This window comes from Acipenser ruthenus, chromosome 23 (genome assembly GCF_902713425.1).
Source record: "Acipenser ruthenus chromosome 23, fAciRut3.2 maternal haplotype, whole genome shotgun sequence".
In the NCBI taxonomy this organism is placed as follows: Eukaryota; Metazoa; Chordata; class Actinopteri; order Acipenseriformes; family Acipenseridae; genus Acipenser; species Acipenser ruthenus.
The window spans coordinates 16,393,735-16,419,258 of record NC_081211.1 but is presented as its reverse complement, the minus strand read 5'-3'; the positions used below and the strand labels follow the sequence as shown (position 1 = coordinate 16,419,258).

The 25,524-nt window shown below is 38.2% G+C and overlaps 1 protein-coding gene across 1 annotated transcript; it reads left to right on the top strand.

Annotated features, from left to right (window-relative positions):
• Positions 1-1,296: 1,296 nt before the first annotated feature.
• LOC117413508 (cadherin-related family member 4-like) lies at positions 1,297-25,288 on the top strand. Its single transcript, XM_058996698.1, has 18 exons — positions 1,297-1,316; positions 1,985-2,030; positions 3,390-3,475; positions 7,426-7,533; positions 10,758-10,858; positions 11,643-11,782; positions 12,053-12,239; positions 13,714-13,861; positions 14,073-14,178; positions 16,374-16,589; positions 17,738-17,883; positions 19,571-19,700; positions 20,458-20,666; positions 20,908-21,047; positions 22,065-22,121; positions 22,744-22,852; positions 23,498-23,525; positions 24,934-25,288. The coding sequence occupies exons 4-18, from the start codon at positions 7,432-7,434 to the stop codon at positions 24,987-24,989; spliced, it is 1,875 nt and encodes a 624-aa protein (XP_058852681.1). The 5' UTR covers positions 1,297-1,316; positions 1,985-2,030; positions 3,390-3,475; positions 7,426-7,431; the 3' UTR covers positions 24,990-25,288.
• Positions 25,289-25,524: the final 236 nt, after the last annotated feature.

The window sequence follows — 25,524 nt, the reverse complement described above, 5'->3', positions numbered from 1 at the left end:
ATATCTTGTAACAATTATAAGTTGCCATTGATAAGGACGTCTGCTAAGAAATTAATCATAATAATAATATTGAAAGACAACTGTTTTATCATACCAGTCCCCAAGAAACATGCATGTCGGTGCTTGCGTGCTGTAGCCTTGTGATTTCCAATCTTGTCATGACATTTCTGGTATTTTTCCTTTGTTCATACAATTGCCCATTATGCCAGCCTGACGGAAAACATAGTCTTTCAGATGAACTAACGCTATTCTGCTGTTTTGACCAATGAGTTTAAGTAACAAAGTGAGTAGACTAGAGGGAAACGTGTTCTATTACGTGGCACTGCTACTAAAGCCCCTTTCACACTGGCACTCCTGCCTGGGTCCCGACCAGGGTTCTGGATCCCGGGTCACAATCCCGCGTAGTGTGAACCCACGTACCTGGGTGTGTGTTAACATGCTTTGTCCTGGGTTGAGCGAGACGAAATGCATGATGGACGTTCTTAGCCGACGAAATAATAAACATCCATGCCTGCGTGAAGGTTTCAGTTCGGCAAGGAACGTTTCTGTTTATTCTGTTTAGCCATATTTGTGTTGCTTGTGACACATCATGAGCCAGATTGCAGCAGGGATGTAGAAACATTTGCTCTAATCAAGATTTGGGCCGACGGTTCAATCCAGAGAAGCTTGGATGGAAGCATCAGTAACATACTGCTTCCGAGGCATTGATACGCGCATTGTGTACTTGCGTCTGGCACCCAGGTCAACACTGCTTTATCAAAAGCAGTGTAAAATCGGGTACCCAACCCACATGACACTGGGTCCTGACCCAGGTAGATTCCGATCTGGGTAGAACATGCCAGTGTGAAAGGGGATTTAGAAGAAAAGTTCCCTGTTAGTTTTATCATTCATAAGATTAAGATTCCTGTGCCTCTAACTATAGAAAACATGTGTGTGTTGTCATTAGAAAACATACACATACATCAAAGTAAAGGAGAATTATCCTTAAGAACCAAAAAAGCAACAAAAAACATTTCTACAGTTAGTTTGATGGGTCATAAAAATATACTTTGTAGATATACTTTGGGATACTAAAACAAACAAGGAAAAGGTATAAAACCTGGGTAGAGAGTTCTGGCAAAGTACACCATAGTGCCTGGTCTTGAAATTCTAAATACACTGATAAAAAGTCCAATGATAAGAACCCTTTACACCTAGGTCATTAAGGACTTTAGCACAGGCTACATTTGTATTTTACATATGTAGGTCTTCCTGGACCATGATCAACATTTTGCCATTTTTTCTTTCTAGGTGGGAATGCAACGCAGAAGCAACAGGTAATATACAATTCCAAAAATCCCCTTTGAGTATCTGAGTTTAATGCGGCTCCAGGTCAGAAACTGAGACACAACCTGCTTGAAGCTGCTTCTTCCCTCAAGCCGATCGGAGTTCAACCTGAGTGAGAGTCTTGAAGTTGAAACCCATGACAGACACAATGGGTTTGCCCCTGAAAGGAAGGGCTATTTGTTTATTTCAGTTTGAAAGTACATGTACAGCAAAGCACTGGGATATACTGTATAGTCAAAAGTATGCAATCAGGAGGTTATGATAAGGTTTTATATTACATGGATAGTAGCTATAGTTACACGGTGACTTTCTCGGTCAATCAAGATTAGCTCAAGCAAAAACCGTTTGTCTCACAAACTAAACCTGTTGTGCAGTTTTCAACACCCAATGATGCCTGAAATCTTTGTATTAGTCAACAAGAAAATGTAAACACAGAATGAGTATTTTCCATCAAAATGGTTCTGCCTGTTTCAAAGGGTCCTAATGGAGATGGGAACCTATCTCCATCTAAAATAAACCACCTGTTTGGACCTTAGAGAAGATATCGAATGCAGTAGCTACGACATTGTATTTATGTGACGAAGTTAAAGAGGATTTAGAGTCAAGCCCTTCGGCATGTTAATACTGCATTTTTACTCTGTTTTTTTCTGTTGGTCAGACATCAGATTCCAGTCTGACATGCAGCAGTCTGTTTACAAGACCGGGTAAGATAAATTCCTTTCTTTTCTCAAGAAATTCCCAAATACTGTCTTTTGATTCTGTGCCTCCAAAGACTTGTAATGAAAAGTTAAGAATTACTGTTTGGTATTCTGTCCTAAACCAGCCATTTGTCAGTCCCAAACCGCTGTGACATAAATTAGATATTAAATAAACAGGGAAACAAATGTTAATCAGATTATTCTGCCTTATTGCAACTGTGGTACCATTCAGTAGAGTGGAAATTGCAAAGGGATACTTGAATTGAAACCACTGGTATAGGCTACGCAATAATTATTTTTATATTTAGGACATTTTTTATGTTTTTTGTTCCATGTACCCAACGTATTACAAATTTGACAGAAATGAAAGTTACAAGCAGAAATATAATTGGATGCATTAATCTAACCTGACCTACCTGGAGTGAATGTTTATTATACATTTAATAACTTTATAAATATTTCCCTGTCACAAAGACGGCCGGAGTGGGTGGCGTCAGACCAGAAGCAAGAAATAAACAGACAGAGAGGTGTGGTTTGGTGAAGCTGAGCGAATGCTTTCGCTCAGCATTTAATAAACAGAACAGAAAATAAAAGGTTGGAACAGACAAAACACAGGGCACAGCACTTGAGGCCAAAATAAATAGACGAACAAACACGGTGAGCAGATACTTTAACTATTCACTTTTATATAATTTACAATTACCTCCGTCTCCAATCCCGTTCTCCACTCACCGAACACCCAACCCCGAGTGAATGCTACGTGTCTCTATATATACTGTTGTGCTGGGATCCAATTACTAATGAATTATTCACTTGAATCCCAGCACGTGAATTAATTCTGTGCAACCCCGTGCTCACATATTACATTTAACCAGCACGTGAAGTGATTTGTGCCCTCCTCGTGCCTAAATACAAATCTACACTTTTTAAATCACACGTGAAACACAGACCCGTTTATATCCCGTGTACCAATCTATACACCAACATTAACACAGGCACGCAACATACAACACATAATATGCACACAGGGGCGGGGCACATTGCCACATTCCCCTATTGACGTGGTTATTTTATACATTGACCAGTCACCTGGTAACTTTATACATGTACAGTTTTTTTTTTAATTAAATTGACCGATTTTACAAAGTAACTGTAACATATGCACAGTTGCCATTTGCTTTAGGAACAGAAGCTGAAAGCTATCTGGTCACGTGGGGGCCAATAGTACTTTGTCATTACAATCGGATCCAACCCAATAATAAAAAATGAGTACAGTAAATACAGGAAATAAAAGTTCAATTTTAAACATTGGAATTTGAAAGGATATATTTTGTTTTCGTAAACACAGTCTATCTTTCTCTGCAGGTGGTGACACAGTGAAGGTTCTTCAAAATGTGCCTCCCTTCACTACACTTTATACAATTGTGAGCCAGCCTTCCAAAAAACTGACAGTAAGTACAACACATATTATTTTAGGACTGTATTTCCAAGGCGACTTACAGAGACTCGGTGTATGAACTGTGCATCAGCTGCAGAGTCACTTACAATTACATCTCACCCGAAAGACAGAGCACAAGGAGGTTAAGTGACGTGCTCAGGGTCATACAATTAGTCAGTGGCTGAGCTGGGATTTGAACCAGGGATCTCCTGGTTATAAGCCCTATTCTTTAACCACTGGACCACACAGCCTCCTAACATTTGAAGTAGTATGAACTTACCTGTAGCATTTCTGAATTGAACCCATTATCCGTTGTGACAAGGGGGTAAACCTAAAACTAAGGCAGAAATGCATTTTAAAAAGTGTCTCTTCTGCAGCATCAAATCAAACAATCCCTGAAATTTAAGGGGCCGCAAAATATTGTGATTGGCCTTGGCATATTGTGTCCGGCGGTTAACTGTGTCTTAGAAAACACTTTGCTTGCTTCATGAGGGGTGTTCTCTTAGCCAGAGTCTACTGTATATTATAGCATACCAGCTATTCAGAGTGAAGAAGGAATAGAGGAGAAGAGAAGAGATGAGATGAGATGAATCAGGTCAAAACGGCAATTATTTTATTCAGTCGACAACTCAGACAGCTGTTCAACCAACACCGACTGCATACAGCTGTACAACACAACACCAACTGCATACACTCTGCCCCGAGATGCTCACAGGCTCCCCTTCAGCAGCCCCTTATTACAACATTACAACATATTACTTCTGACCAATCACAGCCCCCCGCCCCTTGTTTCAGTCCAGTTGCACCCCTCCGTCCCCTGAATCCCTTGACCGCACCGGCAAGGGGTCATCACCGGTGCAAAGTTGCATTAATGTCTGTCCATTGAGGCAGTCTCTTGCAGCCCCTGCAGGCTCCAGCTCCCGGGAGCAATCACAGGCAGGCCGTCCTGCACCGTGCACGCAGGTAGAAGAGAAACAAAGACAAGAAAACAGACAAACCTCTTGTTTATCTACAGTTTGCAAAAAGATGTTCATCCAGTCTGAAGTATTTGTTTGAGCAATGTTTGATTTTGGAGAATATTTGCATTTATTTTCAACAGACTAGGATGGAACCAGGGGAATAAATGTTAGAAAGATACACTGGGGACCTTGCATTGTGCAAAAAAAAAGTTGCAAGTAATACAGTGTAAGTATTAATTAATCATTATTTTATAAAGGTTGCAATCCTACTTTTTAAGTTAAGAAATAAATTAGCAAGAGCTGTATCTGAAGATCCCAGTGGTGTTACAGCAGCATACTGTTTGGAATGTGAACAGTCGATCAGCAGCAGGTAGAAAGTGTTCAAACTATTTTTGTAAAATAATTATAAAGATAGTCATTGCTGTCTGTGTGTGAAATGGGAAGGTGCTTAACTTTCAAAAGCCAAGAAGTACAGTAAAGAAAGATTGCTGTACAGTGCAGCAAAGATAACAGCACTCAAAACGACTGATGAAATGTGTAATTAGAGCTTCTGTTTTTCTGTGTTTATTAGTCACAGGCATATTCTTCAGGTGTTTTTGTGCATGTAGGCATTTTTTTTACAAGTTGCAATTCTGTTTTAAATCCCACGAGCGTGTAAATCCTCCCTATCTAACTATAACATAGCTTTAAATCCCGAGCAAGAACAATCCTGTTTCTAATTGTAATCTTGTTTTAAATCTCGACTGTATTCAGAACGAATCAATACCAGATATAAGTCAGGAAGAAGGGACATTGCCCAACTACACTGGGAAAGTTTTTTTTTTTTTTTAATTTCCAGTGTTTTTCCGGTGTTTATTGGATATACACCAATTTAAATATTTTTTTATCGGTGGTGTTTTATTGGTAGTTATTGGTTAAAATTGAAAATCAGAAGCCCTATATATAATGTATACTAAATACAGACGTGCTCAAATTTGTTGGTACCCTTACAGCTCATTGAAATAATGCTTCATTCCTCCTGAAAAGTGATGAAATTAAAAGCTATTTTATCATGTATACTTGCATGCCTTTGGTATGTCATAGAATAAAGCAAAGAAGCTGTGAAAAGAGGTGAATTATTGCTTATTCTACAAAGATATTCTAAAATGGCCTGGACACACTTGTTGGTACCCCTTAGAAAAGATAATAAATAATTGGATTATAGTGATATTTCAAAGTAATTAGTTTCTTTAATTAGTATCACACATGTCTCCAATCTTGTAATCAGTCATTCAGCCTATTTAAATAGAGAAAAGTAGTCACTGTGCTGTTTTGGTATCATTGTGTACACCACACTGAACATGGACCAGAGAAAGCAAAGGAGAGAGTTGTCTGAGGAGATCAGAAAGAAAATAATAGACAAGCATGGTAAAGGTAAAGGCTACAATACCATCTCCAAGCAGCTTGATGTTCCTGTGACAACAGTTGCAAATATTATTAAGAAGTTTAAGGTCCATGGAACTGTAGCCAACCTCCCTGGGCACGGCCGCAAGAGGAAAATCGACCCCAGAGTGAACAGAAGGATAGTGCGAATGGTAGAAAAAGAACCAAGGATAACTGCCAAAGAGATACAAGCTGAACTCCAAGGTGAAGGTACGTCAGTTTCTGATCGCACCATCCGTCGCTTTTTGAGCGAAAGTGGGCTCCATGGAAGAAGACCCAGGAGGACTCCACTTTTGAAAGAAAAACATAAAAAAGCCAGACTGGAATTTGCTAAAATGCATATTGACAAGCCACAATCCTTCTGGGAGAATGTCCTTTGGACAGATGAGTCAAAACTGGAGCTTTTTGGCAAGTCACATCAGCTCTATGTTCACAAACGAAAAAATTAAGCTTTCAAAAAAAAGAACACCATACCTACAGTGAAACATGGAGGAGGCTCGGTTATGTTTTGGGGCTGCTTTGCTGCGCCTGGCACAGGGTGCCTTGAATCTGTGCAGGGCACAATGAAATCTCAAGACTATCAAGGCATTCTGGAGCGAAACGTACTGCCCAGTGTCAGAAAGCTCTGTCTCAGTCGCAGGTCATGGGTCCTCCAACAGGATAATGACCCAAAACACACAGCTAAAAGCACCCAAGAATAGATAAGAACAAAACATTGGACTATTCTGAAGTGGCCTTCTATGAGTCCTGATCTGAATCCTATCGAACATCTATGGAAAGAGCTGAAACTTGCAGTCTGGAGAAGGCACCCATCAAACCTGAGACAGCTGGAGCAGTTTGCTCAGGAAGAGTGGGCCAAACTACCTGTTAACAGGTGCAGAAGTCTCATTGAGAGCTACAGAAAACGTTTGATTGCAGTGATTGCCTCTAAAGGTTGTGCAACAAAATATTAGGTTAACGGTCCCATCATTTTTGTCCATGCCATTTTCATTTGTTTTATTATTTACAATATTATGTTGAATAAAAAATCAAAAGCAAAGTCTGATTTCTATTAAATATGGAATAAACAATGGTGGATGCCAATTACTTTTGTCAGTTTCAAGTTATTTCAGAGAAAATTGTGCATTCTTCGTTTTTTGTGGAGGGGTACCAACAAATTTGAGCACGTCTGTATTTATAACAGTCCCATTCCCATCATGATTATCGTGTTAATTTACAGTTGATAATTGCGATACACTAGGATATCTAAACAATTAGATAAAGTGGGTAATCTTGAGGACTGTTTTCATAGTAATATCATTATAGGTAATAGCAAATCATGTTTACTTGATAAAAGTGTGAGCTATTCAGTAGTAGGGTTCTCCTGGACATGAGTACTCTCTCCTGGTCAAACAGCCAGCCTCATGAGTACTCTCTCCTGGTCAAACAGCCAGCCTCATGAGTACTCTCTCCTGGTCAAACAGCCAGCCTCATGAGTACTCTCTCCTGGTCAAACAGCCAGCCTCATTTTGCTCACAGACTGACATGAACATGGTAGGTCACTTCTCTTGTGAGATAAAGTCTTGTCTTTTCTTCTGTTTAGTACAAAATGAGTACATTGCCTCCATCTGCATCGTCTCTGTTTAACATTACCCAAAATGGAGAAATCCTTGTTCCAGCCAGTGGCTACAGCTCCAAACAAGCGGATCAGGTAATGTATTCTCTAACAAGACTTCAGTGTGGAAATGCTATGAGTATACATTATCCTTGTTTCATTTTAATGTTTTCATGCAGTTTGTCAAACTCCGAAGCTCAGTTTGAAATGTGTTTCGTGCACAGACATGTTTTAAGAGTACCGTATTCCCTTGCTCTTTTCTGTCAGACACATTTTTTCAAATTATTTTGGCCTTTTAATTTAGTTTTTCGCCAGTCCACAATAGCAATCTCAGTAGCTTGAACTGCTGTATCATTAAACGATTAGTGTGGGTGTGCGTTGGTGCGTGCATGCATGTGTGCGTAGGTGCGTGGGAGGAGGTTGGTTCAGTTGGCAAGTCTGTTTGTTTCTGTCTTTTATTATTTTCAGACTTTTTAATAAATTAATAAACTTTAGTCAAAATGCAACATTGTACATTACACTACATGTATTATGTTCATCTGGGTTTGCCAGTTACTGTGGCCTACTTTGTTTTTACTCAAACCATGTTGCCAATGCAAAGAAGAAGATTCAATAAAATAAACCAGACGCCAGACTAACCCGTGCGTCCTAATTATCTTATATATGTCTGAGGTGTGTGGTGCCTGAATCACTTAGGATGTGCAGAAAAAAATAATATAATTATAAGTACCAGTGTCACAGGAAATTAGTAGACCATGAAAAACGTAGATATGGCCTTTACTTAGCATGCAGGAGGTTCTGAAATTAAAGGGAGGGCCCATGCCAGCTGACATTTTCTACCTGAGAACTTTAATCGTTGAACACAGTTTTTATTTTAAATTGGTTACCATAACATTGTAAAATACAGCAAACTGTTTTAAACTTAAAAAATATTGTCAGAATCTTTACAAAAGCTAGATTTGACATGAAAATATATTTTACACTGTCATGGTCAAAATCCAGTAAGCTATATTTAATCCCTTCCGTCTTTGTAAAATAACAAACAGTCACAAAAACATCCTATTTCCTTTATTTGAGGTGTCCGATCCAACTGAGAAAAAAAGCACAAATTCAAGATCATTAGCTAAAAGTTTCGGTGCCAAAACATTCTCAGTAATGCTAGCTGCTTTTGTACATCCACAAGACTTTTTTTTTTAAATCTTTGAATCTGGTAGAAACTTTTGAAACAATTTGTTACCACAATCTTGACTAGAGTAATTTAGATGATGAATCACGCCATGATAAACTTCCCCTATGTCTGCTGCTGTCACTAGATTTTACTAAGGCGTGTCCTTTTTTGTAAAAACAAAACAAAACAAAAAAAGGATGCAATTTGAGGTTTTTGTTTCTGATTTCTCACAGCGTCTTTGTGTTTTGTACATTCCGCATGAATGGAAATGGCTCTTCTCCCTTCATATACGGAAAATGCTTGATGACACAAAATGCATTCACCCATGAATTCATCAACTTATACTCAGGGTCCTTACACCAGTTGTCACTGTTAGCACAATGGTACTTTTTCCTTTTCACAATACCTTCGCAGCCGCTATGTTTTGAAGAGTCACCGCCGAGATCATCCATTTTGAAAAACGGAAAGTGCCAGACGTTACTTTACGGTAACATGGCAGCACCAATACACCAGTATGACATTCAAGCGCGAGTTGCCTTGACAATTCAAACACCGGCTGGAGCCTGGACTCCAGGAATGTATGAAACTAGCAAGAAGATGATCAACCTGATTCACCGTTCAATATTCATTCTAAGAATTCCCTATGATTCTCGGGTTACTCGTAGCAGTGTCCGGGAGATTAATCTTTAATTCCTCGTTGGCAACCCTAATGGTACAGCATACGAAAAACATGGTAAATTCACAGGATAACTATTGGAAAACTGCAAAATCATTGTGCACTTAAGTACTTGCTTACAGTTACAGTATGAAAGGAATGACATTTGTGAAGCAAAAATAAGCATTTGTCAAGGAGGGATTTCATCCACACACAAATGTAAATTAGAACAAAACATTGAGTTTTTTAAATGATTTTTTTGTTGTTGCTAAAAACACATTTCATTAAATATTCAAACGCAGCCATATGTTAAAGAATGAAAAAAAAAACATTAAAACAGTACGATCGGCCTCCTGAAGATAAAAATAAATTAAACAAATTTACTTTACGCCCAAATAGATAAGATGACACACGTCACATTTTTAAACAACTAAATTTTAAAAAATTGTATCTGAAAAATAACTTGGTGTCTCGGTGTGATCATTGAATTTCCACTCCAGGGTGTGCAGAAAGACGTATCTTACCACACTTCTGGGTGGCTGGGTACTCGGCCTATTGCCTTTTGCATCACAAGGCACCCAGGAGTGCATAAGATATGACTTACAACATGCTCTGTCAAGAGTTATTGTGTATATATAGTTATTGTGTATATAAGGATATTGCTGCTCTAGAAAGAGTGCAAAGAACAGTCGTATGCAGACAGCCTAAAAGAATTGAATCTATTCAGTATTGAACAAAGAAGACTACGCGGTAATCTGATTCAAGCATTCAAAATCCTATGTCCAATGTCGACCCAGGGGACTTTTCCGACCAGAAAAAAGAAACAAGGCCCAGGGGTCACAAATGGAGATTAGATAATGGGGCATTCAGAACAGAAAATAGGAGGCACTTTTTTACACAGAGAATTGTGAGGGTCTGGAACCAACTCCCCGATAATGGGATCCTTCAAGAAGATGCTTGATGAGATTCTGGGATCAATAAACTACTAACAACCAAATGAGCAAGATGGGCCGAATGGCCTCCTCTCGTTTGTTATGAGATCTTCCTTATATATATATATATATATATATATATATATATATATATATATATATAATATTTTGGGGTTCTAAAAATGAATTAATCTATATAGATGAATTCATTTTTAGAACCCCAAAATCTTTTCGAGTTCGAGGGGTTGTCTTGCGAATGACCCCCACTGCGATGCAGAATATTTAAACCCGAACCCGATCTGAAGAACATCCGAAAACACAACCTAACTCAAGCAGTCAGCAGCAACGTCACAGTGCGCGTCGGTCTTCCAATTAAAGCTGCAGTACCACGTTAGCTTCTGAGATCAATTAGTTACTAGCGATGGGACGCATTTAGAATAAGACCCTGTCGTTTGTAAACGTTCTTATGTTCTTATGTTCTAATGACGTTTTTTTAGTATTAAGATCACTGCAGGTCACAGATGCATGTGGTTCTGATTGGGTGCTCTTTCGTCTGTTTCTACAGACGTACAAGCTGGCCATCACAGTGGAAGAGGAACCAGGGGGAGCATCATGCACTGGATTAGTGAATATCAATGTGCTTCCGGTATACTTTGTGAACTTCACGTAAGATCAAAAACGTTTTTTTTGTTGTTGTTGTGTACTCGGCAAAAATGTAGTTATTGGGTTTAACATATTCATTTGCAATTACATATTATGCCCACAATGTATTAATATATCCATACTGGAGACACAGAAAAAGATATTTAGTCATTAAATGTATTGCATTTATTTTATTATTATTTAATAAAAGGATACATTTACATTGGTTCTATAAGTAGCATATACGATGATAATTCATTGTGTTTGTCATTCACCATCCTTGTAGTACAGTATATTTCATTTGTTTATAGTTTGAGTTCAGTTTCCATAGTTATTTTCACATTCACATGTCTGCCCCCCCTCTCATAAGTCCTGCCAATCAATTTCCAAATCTTGGGAAGTACATTGACATGTTCTTAAAATACACAGCGACCCAATGGCAATTTGGAACTTTTTTCTTAAAAAGGGCAGATCTTTAAATGTTCAGAGCTTCATGTGCACCACCATCCATAATCCATTATTGTTCATATTGTTCCTAGCCCATGTATTGTTTACATGCAGTCGGACGCGAATAGGGACTTGTGTCCCCTGTACTGCCCCTCAAAAACACAACATTGGGGTGGACAATGCAATTACACACAAAGAGCATAGTGCAGTACTTTCACCTCTGATTAGTTTTCAACAATATTCTTGATAAGGGTGGGGGAATGAAATATGTACAGAGTTCACATAGACGGAACTTGTTGTGTGAGACACCATTTTAGTTCTTTAAACTTTTTCATGACTCCCCCCCCCCCCCCCCCCCCAGGAAGAAATCGTACTCTGCAAGTATTCGGGAGAATACAGGGCCTATGGCACTTGTAACGACAGTGACAGCTAATGGTGTGAATGTGCGTTATGAGATAATAGATCAGAGCCCGACAACCAGCAGCTTTCAGATTAACGAAGGTAAGAAATCCTTAAAAGAATCCTGTATTAAAGGTATGTTAATAAGGGATCGTCTCCATTTGGTTTGGAAGGTTAGTATCTTGGCTTTTCAATGGTGTGGATCAGTCATGGGTGAGTAATTGATAAATCATTTTTAATACTCTAGAATGACCACTGGTACACTCAGCAATCCTGTTGACACTATTCTATGTGCCTGTGTGTTCAGAGAATTATAATGCCATCTCACTTTCCCTTAAGGCTTTTTTTTTTTGTCCTTTGCCTGTTTTGCAGTTACAGGGGAGATCAGGACCACCTACAATCTGGATCTGGACTTTCTGGACAAGCGAAGTCCATCTTCAGTTCAATTACAGGTCCGAGCATATGACCCGATCCATCAGGTCAACGCAACAACCCTTGTCAACATCACTGTGCTGGAAGCCAATGACATTCCTCCCTTCTGCACTCCTGCTGTTTTTGTGTAAGAAAACAATATGAGGGTTTTAATTAGGGGTTCAAATACACAAGAGTTCACACAATAGGTTTTTTCACTTGATGTGTTAGGGGTGGGTCAGGGAGTGCCACAGAACATGGGAATATGCATCAAGTAGGACTAGTTGACCAAACTACAGCCTAAAGCCCACTATCCAGTATTTACAAGGCAGATAAATGGAAAACAGTTACAATGCAAGGTGTGCCTAATCTGATTGAATAAATGCTCTCCACTTGGTTCATCATTGACCACAGTTCACAGGCGTGTGTGAAAGGAGCTCACTGTAACATACATAGGTGGAGGAAAAATCTGAAACACCTGCCATAGCACTGTCAATAGTCTACACCAGCAGCAGCACTGTTTCAATGTAAATAGTCTAAAAGGTGTTTAATCAATAGGAAAACAAGGAAGTACATTCAAGTGAATGCATAGGTGGTTAATGAATAGGAAGCAGATGTTTGATGTGGAGAAAGTCATATTGCAGGCTAGTACTCAGTGGGGTGACGCAGGGATCGGTCATATTGGAGGCTAGTACTCAGTTGGGTGACGCAGGGATCAGTCATATTGGAGGCTAGTACTCAGTGGGGTGACGCAGGGATCGGTCATATTGGAGGCTAGTACTCAGTGGGGTGACGCAGGGATCGGTCATATTGGAGGCTAGTACTCAGTGGGGTGACGCAGGGATCGGTCATATTGGAGGCTATTACTCAGTGGGGTGACGCAGGGATCGGTCATATTGCAGGCTAGTACTCAGTGGGGTGACGCAGGGATCGGTCACATTGCAGGCTAGTACTCAGTTGGATGATGCAGGAATCAGTGCTTGAATTTCTGTTTCTTATTTACTGTATATCAATGGCTTAGCTCAGGGCATACTGTAATTATCAAACTTGTAAAAGCAGACACAACACGATTTCAGCCATGCAGGAAATCCAAGAGGATATAGAAGATACATGTCAAATTGAATTTGATGTTAACTAATGGGAAGTTCAAATACCAGCAGTAAACAACTAGAAATGGCCCACCAAGAGAAAAAAGCTTGGTGTTATAATGAGCTTATTGCTGTCAGCAATCAGATAGTATGGAAACCAAGTAAAAAGGCAAACAGCATGCTTGGTTATATGGTAAGAAGTGTAGAGTACAAATCCAAGTGGTTATGGTGAGGTGGCGTAACGTACAGGTGAGACAGGTGTTCAGATCTGGTCAGCACAGTATCAAAAGGGCAGAGTCCAACGAAGAGCAACCAGACTAATCCAAGGGCTGAAAGGAATAAGCTATGAAGACTGAAAAACAGCGAGAAGGGCTCGGAGGACCTGGTTTGAATCTAACCAGTGAATGTAATTCTCAGAAAGCATCTTAATAGTTACAATACAAAAAGGAACAAAAAACATCCACTGGTTTTATGACTGTTGACGATTAACAATATACTTGTTTGTGATTGTTGCTGTCTTGTTTCAATGTACAGGGATACAGTTCCTGAGACCACACCCATTGGGTATAAATTCTTTAATCTAAACTGTAACAAGGATCAGAAAAAACAGACACTGTCCTACAAGATCATTACCAATGCCAACTCCCTTTACAAGTTCCGACTTCAGAATGGGGAGTTTCAGGTGATTAGCTACTATTTATTAACTTTGTGTATCAGTCACATACAGTATGTTGATTGAACTTCAAAAACCTGAACTTAATACAATTAGCCAAAATGTACAGCCCACACAGATAAGGAACAATAAAGAACTCTGTAAAAAGTCAGAACGTCTTCTGTAACATTACCACACAGAAATATCTATACGAATTTCATAACTTTCTATGTTTATCCAGGTGAATAATACTATAACATATGACTCTGCTGAAATGGCAAGCGTCAATTTCCAATATTTTGCCTCCATCAATGTGACAGACAGCAGCACAGTGCCATCACTCTCAAGTAAGTGTCAAAATCCTCATTTTCAAAGGGTACATTTAACTGACACATTCATTTAACAAAATTAAAAATGCATATTAAAATGATTAATAGACAAGTAAAGCTCTACTATACTTAAGGTTATTGGACGTATTGATGTGTACAAATATTATTTTTTAAATTGTATGCATACCTTATATACCTTCTTTACACATTTTAATAATTGTCTTTGTGTTTTATTTAAAATTGTGGACTGAACCACAGAGTAAGCACCAATACTGAATCTCTATTGGCCACTTTCTATTGACTTCCCAGTCAGATGGCAGTACTGAAATATATGAGTGATAGACAGGAGCAAAAATCAGTGAGAACAATTAAACCTAAACCACTTGTAATTGTCAGTAGTATCAACACACAGAGCAACCAACAAATCAGACTAGTTTGTGATTGTTTTTTTCTGGCACTGCTTAGTGCTTGGCTTCACTCTGTTCACATGATCATGCACTCGGAGAAAGCTTGTTGGAGTTAATTTGAGTTAATAAGCATAATCACCCACAAGGTAGGCTTACATAACTTGGGATCCAACCATAAAAATAACAAACAACTATGATGCCTTTGATTGAGCAATCACTCCAAAAGTTTCATTTTTTCATTCTTTATAATAATTCATAATACATTTCAGTGTGCACATGTAAAATATAGATACAAATAACTGCCGCTATATACCACTGGCATACTGGTAACTCTGTATACCATAGAAAAACATGGAAATACATACAGCTATTTTTATAAGGACAAATAACACAGATTGTGATTTGGAACTGTTTGTAAATTCTACATTATCGAGCAACAACATGACTAGTAACCCATTCCGTCCCCTCATCACACTGTAAAGAAGTGTCTCCTACTCTGTCCTTAGATTCCTGCTGTGTCCTCTGGTCCTGGTGTCTGTGTTGCACTTAAAATATTGATAGGGTTAACTTTTTCAACTCCTTTTAAGATTTTAAAGACTTCAGTCAAGTCCTCCCTAATTATGCTTAGGCTGAACAGATTCAGTCCCTTCAACCTGTCTTGGTAGCTCATTCCTTTTATATATGTATGCACTTTGTATTTACCTGTGGATATTGTGCTTCCGAAAATATTTTTTTTTACAGATTGAAGAGTGAAAATGACAGTTCTATAAATGTTAGTGATTTATGTAAATTTATTTATTTATACAGCACTTCAAATACGAGTGTCTATTTACAGAAGAGTGTAGTAAAATACTGAACAATCTTATCTTTCCTGTGGTTATACATCCCCGCCTCCTATATGAACATAATTTAGATATTATATTTAACATCATATAATCAAAGAAACTACAAAATAATATCCCAAACATCTAGTGGAAGCCATAACAGTAGTACAGTATTTCATGTTAAATTTCAAAATGTCACATTCTTCCATTTATTTCAGTTTTCCGTTAAGTATATGGAAAACTACAAAGCGGTATGTAATTCAATATGTTAACGTAACATTATTCAGCAGGTTTCATTTGACTTTATGAAGCATTTAGGGTGAACTTTTGGCCATAGCTGCACATTGTATGATTGCATTTGATTTTCTGAGGTTCAGCATTCTAAAGCTGCACACTAGATGATTCAGTGTCACACAGCCAGTCCTGACCCCTGGTAAACTGGGAACAATTTTGACGGATTGCTGCAGACCTGACGATCAGTCAAGAATTTGTGACACAACAGAATTGACTAGTGTGTGATCAGCTCAGGCTTTTTTATTTGTAAAAAACTATATTATAAAATATATGTGCTGATGCTGTGTTACTCCAAGACAAATGTAATAGCTACAAATAATTTCTATAAAATGTGAAAAAATACTGAAAGATATGTAAAAAAAAAAAAAAAAAAAATTCAATTTTAAAAAGCTAGCACCTGAATGCATCAAAAAATCCAATAACCAGCCCATACGCCTGTTAGACTAGTTTTTTTTAAATTGAAAAATGCCAGTATATTTTACTCTGTATAAGAAACACTTCAGACATTTCTAAAAATCCCAAATTAATCACAAGGGGCATTTAGTAAGCAGAATCTAAGCAGAATATATATATATATATATATTATGAACTATATATATATATATATATATATATATATATATATATATATATATATATATATATATAGTTCATAAATAAAATGACACGTTCATATTTTTGTTAATAGCAATAGTCAACATATACATCACTGTGACACCAGTCAATCAGTATGCTCCAGTCTGTCACCCTCCCTACCAGTTTCCTGTTAAAATGATGAGTCCAATAGACACTGCTGTGGGCACAGTGAATGCTACTGACCGTGACTGGAAATTCAACAACGTCCAGTTTAAAATCATTGGAGGGAATCCCGATCCTCCGCTGTTTGATATCGGCCGTCGCACTGGTGAGTGTCCTGAACCCAACCTGGAGAACTGCTCCTGGTATTATTCATGTGTATAGGGCTGTAGGGCTATCTTCAGTGTGTTCTGAATGTCTGGAAAGTGCACCCCAAGGGAAGACACATCCCAGAAGTGTACTCTGGTGTGACTCCACCATTTGAGAGGGACAATTTATTTAGGTTTGTTTGCATCTTTTACTGTTATGCCCTGTATGGACAGGAGATTGGTCCAACCTTAATTAGGCAATAGCTGCTTGTATGATTATAGAAGTGAAGCAAGCAAAGCACTGGTTTTGTTTTTTATTTGTGGTCTGTACATACATACATACATCAGTGATTTGAAAAGCAGGTGCATCATTACCTGTCTGTGCTGCAATGCCTTTATACATGCAGGGCTTATTTTAACACTCGCCAAAATTGTCAAATGCAACACCTTTAGTTAATGGATATTATAAATCACCATTTTTTATATATATTTGCTGCTGATTTTGTATGAACATTAATAATGTTTGTTTATGATTTAATCCAACTATCTCCGGGAGCCGATTCACAGCCCCTCACTAAAATGGGCGTGTTAAACAGCGGCGATACCAAACCTGCTACAAAACTCAAAAGACAGATCCTGTCATTTGAGCATTTTTGGGTGGGCGTAGAGAACGACCAATACAGGATGAGAACTGAACTTCAATAAATAAATCTAATACCCCAAATGAATGTAAAGAATATTGCATGTGAGTTTGTGGCTAAAGTCAGCTACAATCTAGTAAGTCTTGGAGCAGGTGATTTATGGTGTGTTTACACATACAACTTGGACCATAGCTGGTTTAGAGTAGATTAGATTAAAAGATTCTTATCATTTGAGCCATCCGTTTACACTTGAGACCTAAGCTGGCTCAGGACCCATACGCACGCATAGCCCCTGCACTGTAGTGTGGGCCCGATGACTTCATATCCATCATCCCTTTTGTGAAAAACATTTTATTTATTTTTTGGTGCTAAAATAAGCAGTGACATGTAAGGTTGCTGTAATATTAAAAAAAAAAAATCTATGAATTGTTCTGGAACTAACCAGTCTATCTGGTTGGTATTCTTGCATAATTAATACCCACCAGTATCTGATACCGTGTCTTTATTTCATTCAATGACAACTATAGGGATAATCTATCTCCTCAACAATCTGGAATATGAACAACTTAGGACCTTCAATCTGGAAATCCAAATAGTGGATTTAAACCAGGATATTGAGCCAGACCCCAAGAATCAAAAGACTGGCAGCTGTACCATCATTGTCTATGTGCAGGTAACAGCATCAGAATCATTGTCTATGTGCAGGTAACAGCATCAGAATCATTGTCTATGTGCAGGTAACAGCATCAGAATCATTGTCTATGTGCAGGTAACAGCATCAGAATCATTGTCTATGTGCAGGTAACAGCATCAGAATCATTGTCTATGTGCAGGTAACAGCATCAGAATCATTGTCTATGTGCAGGTAACAGCATCAGAATCATTGTCTATGTGCAGGTAACAGCATCAGAATCATTGTCTATGTGCAGGTAACAGCATTAGAATCATTGTCTATGTGCAGGTAACAGCATCAGAATCATTGTCTATGTGCAGGTAACAGCATCAGAATCATTGTCTATGTGCAGGTAACAGCATCAGAAGCATTGTCTATGTGCAGGTAACAGCATCAGAATCATTGTCTATGTGCAGGTAACAGCATCAGAATCATTGTCTATGTGCAGGTAACAGCATCAGAATCATTGTCTATGTGCAGGTAACAGCATCAGAATCATTGTCTATGTGCAGGTAACAGCATCAGAATCATTGTCTATGTGCAGGTAACAGCATCAGAATCATTGTCTATGTGCAGGTAACAGCATCAGAATCATTGTCTATGTGCAGGTAACAGCATCAGAATCATTGTCTATGTGCAGGTAACAGCATCAGAATCATTGTCTATGTGCAGGTAACAGCATCAGAATCATTGTCTATGTGCAGGTAACAGCATTAGAATCATTGTCTATGTGCAGGTAACAGCATCAGAATCATTGTCTATGTGCAGGTAACAGCATCAGAATCATTGTCTATGTGCAGGCAACAGCATCAGAATCATTGTCTATGTGCAGGTAACAGCATCAGAATCATTGTCTATGTGCAGGTAACAGCATCAGAATCATTGTCTATGTGCAGGTAACAGCATCAGAATCATTGTCTATGTGCAGGTAACAGCATCAGAAGCATTGTCTATGTGCAGGTAACAGCATCAGAATCATTGTCTATGTGCAGGTAACAGCATCAGAATCATTGTCTATGTGCAGGTAACAGCATCAGAATCATTGTCTATGTGCAGGTAACAGCATCAGAATCATTGTCTATGTGCAGGTAACAGCATTAGAATCATTGTCTATGTGCAGGTAACAGCATCAGAATCATTGTCTATGTGCAGGTAACAGCATCAGAATCATTGTCCTTGTTTTTCATATAGTTTCGATTGGTAATGTTGGTCTGGACAGTCATGCATTAAAGAGGATGATAAACTGAGCAGGCACGGTTATTTCCAACAACCGGAAATATCCATCAGTGGGTTCTTTTTTAAATACTTCTGGCAGAGGACGAGCTGCCGACCTCGCCTCTGCCAGAACACATTTAAACAATAACAAAACCTACGGCTTTGCCGTCATATTTATAAATACATATAAATTATAACAATAATAATAATAAACAAATACAAAATAATACACGGGCACAGGGGTGGAGGGGTACCCCGTTCTAAAAATAAATAAACAATACATTTTAAATCAAAATACAAATCAAATACATTTTACAACAGGGCTTCACCCTGCCCCATTTTCATGTGCAGGGCTCCTAGCCCTGTCACAGGCCTGTATAAATCTTGGCTCCTTACTTGTTGTGTAACATTAGCAGTTTTCATAATAAACACATATATTAAAGTTTTCCAACGCTTTTACTTGTGTCTGCAGGATACCAGCCCTGTGTGTAACCCATGGTATTATATAAAGACCATCTGCTCCACATATTCACCAGAAAGTCAAGTGATAACTCTCTATTGCACTTCTACCAATGCCTCTGTTTCCTATGAAATTATAGGAGGTAAGATATTCATAAATATAGAGTATGTGTGTATATATAGGCTGCTGGTATATCTTAAAGCATCCCAAGGATTCAGCATTGGCAACATGGCTTGGTAACCCATTCCTTACACTCAAGCTTGGTCTATACAAAATGTACAAGCTTGCTACCTAGCTAGCCCCCAGTCGCAATAATAGCAGTAGTAATTAACACAAGATTCCATTTCAGAAGTTTTACTGAAAAGTTGTGTTCCAACAAACAGTGGTAGTAGATACATGAATTCCCATGGCTCATAATGAGGGCAGTTTGCAGGTACAAGTAGAGGTTGCATTGTAAACATATCTGTAGAACTTTTTATTGTTAGTGAAAATGCATCCCAGCAAAATAAAGTGCAGTACAGTGTTGTTTTAAAGCAATAAAAAGGTCAGGTACCCTCAACACAGCAGCCACCATCTTCTTAGCTAACAATGTGACCTCCTTTAATGAAATATGTACAAGTACATGAACCTGTAATATACTGTACACTGTTTACCAGACATAAACAACTTTGAAAGGTGGACAGGATCTTGAGTATTGTTTCTATCTTCTTATTTGAGAATTAGGCAGTCTGCTCTATCTATTAATGCCTAATTCAGTCAAATATAATTATACATGTTGTTCGAACTTTCATGGACGCTCTTTTATGTATTAAAACGATGTGCTATCTAGTAAAAAAGGTTTGTGTAAACATCTTCCAATGAAACAAATACATGCATTTCTTTAAATGTGCCATTTCTAGGTAACACCAATGAACAATTTTCTATGAGGGGATCTACAATATTCACCCAGAATGCCTTCACTTATTACACTCCGGGGGTGGTTGATCCCACCTCCTTTGAGCTCCTGGTTAGAGTGACCGTTGACACAGCCCCAGAGCTCTCCGCCACGGCAACAGTGTTAGTGCAAGTGGCATACTGCACGACCACAACCACCACCACCACTACTGCGGTATGAACAACTGCCAAGAGAGTGTATTTGTATTTACTGTGGGACTTGAAGCATCTTGCCTCAGATATTTTACCTTGGGAAAAAAGATGCTCTCAAGTCATCTACCTGGTTAAATAATATTATAAAAAGACAGTTACCAAAGCATGTTATATTATGTGAAATGTATGATACAGGTACAGGTTGTTAGATCCCTCTCTTGGGATTGTCTGCCCTTCTAACATGGCCTCTTCTCACCACCCAGACAACCACAAGAACAACAAGGATCGTCACAGTGATGGAGTATTACTGGGCTCCGGAACCCTGGTTTGTGGCAGTGATGACTGTAACTGGAGCTCTCCTCATTGTGGTTCTAACACTGCTGATCTGGAAATGTTTCAAAAGGTATTATAATTTACTTAAGGGTTTACTCCATTTCATATTCTTAAATTAAGGCATAGGTTTAATTTGTTAACTGAAAGTTCTCCTGAGGTTTACAGACAATAAGTATCCTCAATGGCATTTTATTTGCTATTTTAACTGAGTGGTTCTTGGTTTTGTTGTTCCAATGCTGAGTTATATTTTTTTCTCAAAATCTATATTTACCTGGCATTGAGTTTTTCTGGAGAATCCCAGCTGCCGGGTCACTGAAAAGGTCAAGTTGGATATGACTTGAAAGGAAAGAGGAAGTCTGTTCATAGACATTGTGTGTGTCTGACAAAGAAGTTACTGTTTTCTTTTACTGTGCATTATGTAAAAAGCGAACAGTAATATATTTCCTGGGTAACACTTTATATTAAGGTGCTGCTTATTAACGTTTTATAAATGTTTTATAAATAGTATATGTGCTTAATAACTATGTTATAAAATGTTAATATGCATTATAGATGCGTATTAACACTTTATAACCATGCAATAGCCATAGACTGAATTAGTTTTATAAAGGGGACACTTTTTAGCCACCTATTGTACTTTGGGATGTTTAAACGTAATTTGCCTATGGCTATTGCATGGTTATAAACCACCTATAATGCTTTATTAACACCCTATGACATAGTTATTACACATATATTATACATTTATAAAACATTAATAAGCAGCACTTAATATAAATTGTTACCTTTTCCTGTAATAGGATAGGGATTTTATCTTAATAAAGAAGACATTTTTTGAAGTTTGTGTGCTGTTAAACTTTTTTTCTTGTGGTCTTTCAATTCAGATTCACGTTCCTTGTTTGAGTTAAACCACAATAATTCAGTAGCATTAAAAAGGGTCACTTCAGAAGCTGTGTGTGTCAATTAAGAGGAGCACCGATTTTCTAAAGTACGTTTTTGGAAAATGTGTTTTGTGGATATCCTGTCTGCATTTTTAGTTACTTATCCAAATCTTTGTCCCACCCGGTTTCTGGCTCTGGATTTTCAGGTCTTCCCTGTGTAGGCAGCCTCCAGTTAAAGAAGCTAAGCCGATACTGCAAATTAAGTAAGTGTGTAAGAGTGCTGGGATGGTGGGCTAGGTCATAGATGCAGAAAGTAGAGTAGCTGCTTTTTTCTGATGTCATTGTCATATACCATAAACAAGTTGTGAGGGTAACGATAGGAGTATCTATACAGCAATGTCATCATAGGAGACAGCCAACACGGAATGAGAAAATGACTCTCCTGCCTGACAAACCTGGCTTCTTATACACATCATGTATGTACTTGGACTTCCAAACAGACTCTGATAAAGTGACACACAAAAGGGCTGATCCTCAAGCTGCTTTTCTTGGGAAAATAAAGTAGAACAAATGGATACGAATCTAATTAAAACACAGGAAGCAGAGAGTACTTGTGAGAGGGGAAACCTCTTAATTGGGCAACATACTCAATGAGGTGCTGCAGAGCTTTTTTTGGACTGCTGATGTTTCTTATCTACTACTGTCAACTTCTTAGATTGGGGGATAATAGTTATGGACAGTTACAGTCTTGAGGTTATGGAATGGGCTACCTAGTCATCTTGCTGAGGCAGAATCACTTGGATCCTTTGAGACCCAACTTGACAATCAGCTACTAGGAACAGCTTTTTAAATATTATTTACCCCTTTTTTTTTACATTTTCTCAGGTCTTCTGATCTAAAAGGTCTGTCAGACATGCAGGGTGATTCACCTCCCAAACCAGATGACCTTCTGATGAAGAAACTGAGTATGCCGTCTCTGAACCAGCAGAGCACAGTAAGTGCTGCCAGGCTGCTTCATAAAACATGCCATTACCAGTCTGTCTGCTGCATTTCCTTTGGGAGAGGATTTACATTTCTGTTTGCAGGCACTACTTATACAGATTTTTTTTTTTAATTCCCATTTTTTTTAATGCCCATGTGTTATTAAAATGTTTATTTTGATCAAAAGAGGTATTTTAGCTTACATCAAAGCCTTAAATTATTAAGGACATTTTGTACACTGGGTACTCTACAGGACTTCTGTATACATGTAAACCTACAGGGCAGGTTGGCAGACCATGGCATATCAGCAGTTATCTTGCAGTACCATGCTTTACCATTGTTAACCATAGCTCCAGTGTACACCATGTCTGCCTACTCTTTACCATGCTTTCACTGCCCTTTTACTATACCTGCATGCCATTACTACATTTACTAACATGTTTTAGGAGTGACCTTTTTAAGGGAGTATTGCTATCTTGCTCTGTCTGAACTTGTAGAAGCAACCTACATAATAAATAAGCAAATGTGTATTGTTAAAGAATACAACAGAAGGCAAAAAAAATGCAATGTAGATCAACACCAGCACAACAAAACAGGGATTATTTTGTGTTGTTGTTTTAGTGGCTTAAATTATTATTCATGTATCCTTTCTTTTTAGAAATTTGATGGAAAAGCAGAAGACCCTGGTAAGTTTTCTATGTAATCCTTACATGTTGTGTCTATCTTTTCTTTGTTCAGATCTGGCCTGTAGTTTTTTTCTTAAGATTTTATTTGGTAAAGTGTGATGCTTTTGTTTCAGTGGGAATAGTGATCTGTACCATTGGTCATGTGACTCTATGCATTCAAATCCATAGGAGACTATATAAGAGGTGTGGGGAGATAGTGAAGAGTGGTTGGTATGAGACCCTTTGTCAGTATACTTGTGTGTTTCATTCAGGTTATGGAGATGTATAAATGATGGTACCTGTGTGTTTGATATGTGCACATTCCGGTCTATCTATCTATATATATATATATATATATATATATAGAGAGAGAGAGAGAGAGAGAGAGAGAGAGAGAGAGAGGGTTTTTTTTTTAAAATATACTGTATAAGAAGACATGTTCAACAGTATAAACACTATAAATGCTATTTAAAAATAAATAAATAAAACATTTTTTAAACTAGCCTATTACCACCCTCCCACACACACACCATAATAGATAACTGTATAGATGGCCATTTCACTCATTCTAATAACCTCTTCAGTCTGTGCGTCAACATTAAATAGATTTGGGGATTTTTTATTGATGATCAAATGTGATCGTTCAAGGTCCCAGCACCAAAAACTCACACACCATGGCATCTGTTACAAGGCAATATAATACAAACTTGGGAGCCACGTTGTACTTGACTAGGAGAATGGTCCTATTTGACCTCACATAATATATGCTAATAAAGTAAGCTAGTGTATCATGAACCTCTATGTTTCTGTTTAATATTCCTTCACAACTTCTACGGTAACCGCTACAGAAACAAGCCAGGTTTATACATGACAGCATTATGAACCCCAGGATACCTACAACCTGTACACATACAGCCCAGATAAGCAGGGGGATTACTACAGAAAACAGAACTACTTGTGGAAACCTGGCTCGTTGTTTTCTTGCAAGATTGTTGGAATTGTAGTTGTGATTTTGTGTGTGTGTGTGTGTGTGTGTGTGTGTGTGTGTGTGTGTGTGTGTGTGTGTGTGTGTGTGTGTGTGTGTGTGTGTGTGTGTGTGTGTGTGTGTGTGTGTGTGTGTGTGTGTGTGTGTGTGTGTGTGTGTGTGTCAGTCAGTGTCAGTCTCAAGCACTAAAATAAACCAGTGCGGTTTGCACTTGAACTCCTGAACAGGAATGTTTCATACACCCGGCCTCTTACACCTTAAAGAATGCAAAGCGAAAGTATTCCTGAGGCACAAGAATGAGTGGTTTGAACCTACACAATTTCTATCCTGTGAGCTAATTTAAGATTTCAAAAATAAGTCTTCACATTATTTTTTAACAAGCTTGCTGTTTAAAATTTTAGTTCAGTTATACAAACTGTTAACAGACCTGTTGTATTGTTTTAGTTACAGGCCAGCAGTATCTCTACAGTTCCAGCACTGGAGAGCGTCGCTGGATGTGAATGGGGATTGTGTCTTGGGGTTAAATCTTGTTTTCACGTATTGTCTTTTAACATAAAACACAAAAATAAATATGTATGTATGTCAACAATTGTGATTGTACAGGATAAGCTATGTATATCAACTTATATTATGGGACACATTTCCTGAGGGGGCTTACCTTAACATTATCTAAATATATTTTACTAAAATTCTTGTTCCTGATTTAAAAGTTAATTTAGTCTGGCTTTGAATGATTTGCCACTCAGTTATCTTGTATGATGGTATGTGTCTCCAAATCAAACATACTTGCTGGATAATATCCTGGAAAAGTTGTTTTTAATTTTATGAATAAAGAAATACGTTTACAACAGTTGTATATGCTCTGTACATATATGTAGGAACAGCAGGAACACACCCTAACCTGGAACTCTGCCTGTATGTTTTTCCAAGCAGAAAGCGTGTTGTTGCAGGGCAGAACCACAGACGTATAGATACCTGGAGAAAGCATTAATAACAATAATAATGTTACCCAAATTAGCAGTAGGAGAGGTAGTG

Bases quoted from the DNA above. Each gene is read 5' to 3' on its own strand.
- LOC117413508 (XM_058996698.1), top strand. From the start codon at position 7,432: ATGAGTACATTGCCTCCATCTGCATCGTCTCTGTTTAACATTACCCAA. The intron at 10,859-11,642 runs GTAAGATCAAAA...CCCCCCCCCCAG, and splicing joins GTATACTTTGTGAACTTCAC to GAAGAAATCGTACTCTGCAA. The intron at 14,179-16,373 runs GTAAGTGTCAAA...TTTTGTTAATAG, and splicing joins CACAGTGCCATCACTCTCAA to CAATAGTCAACATATACATC.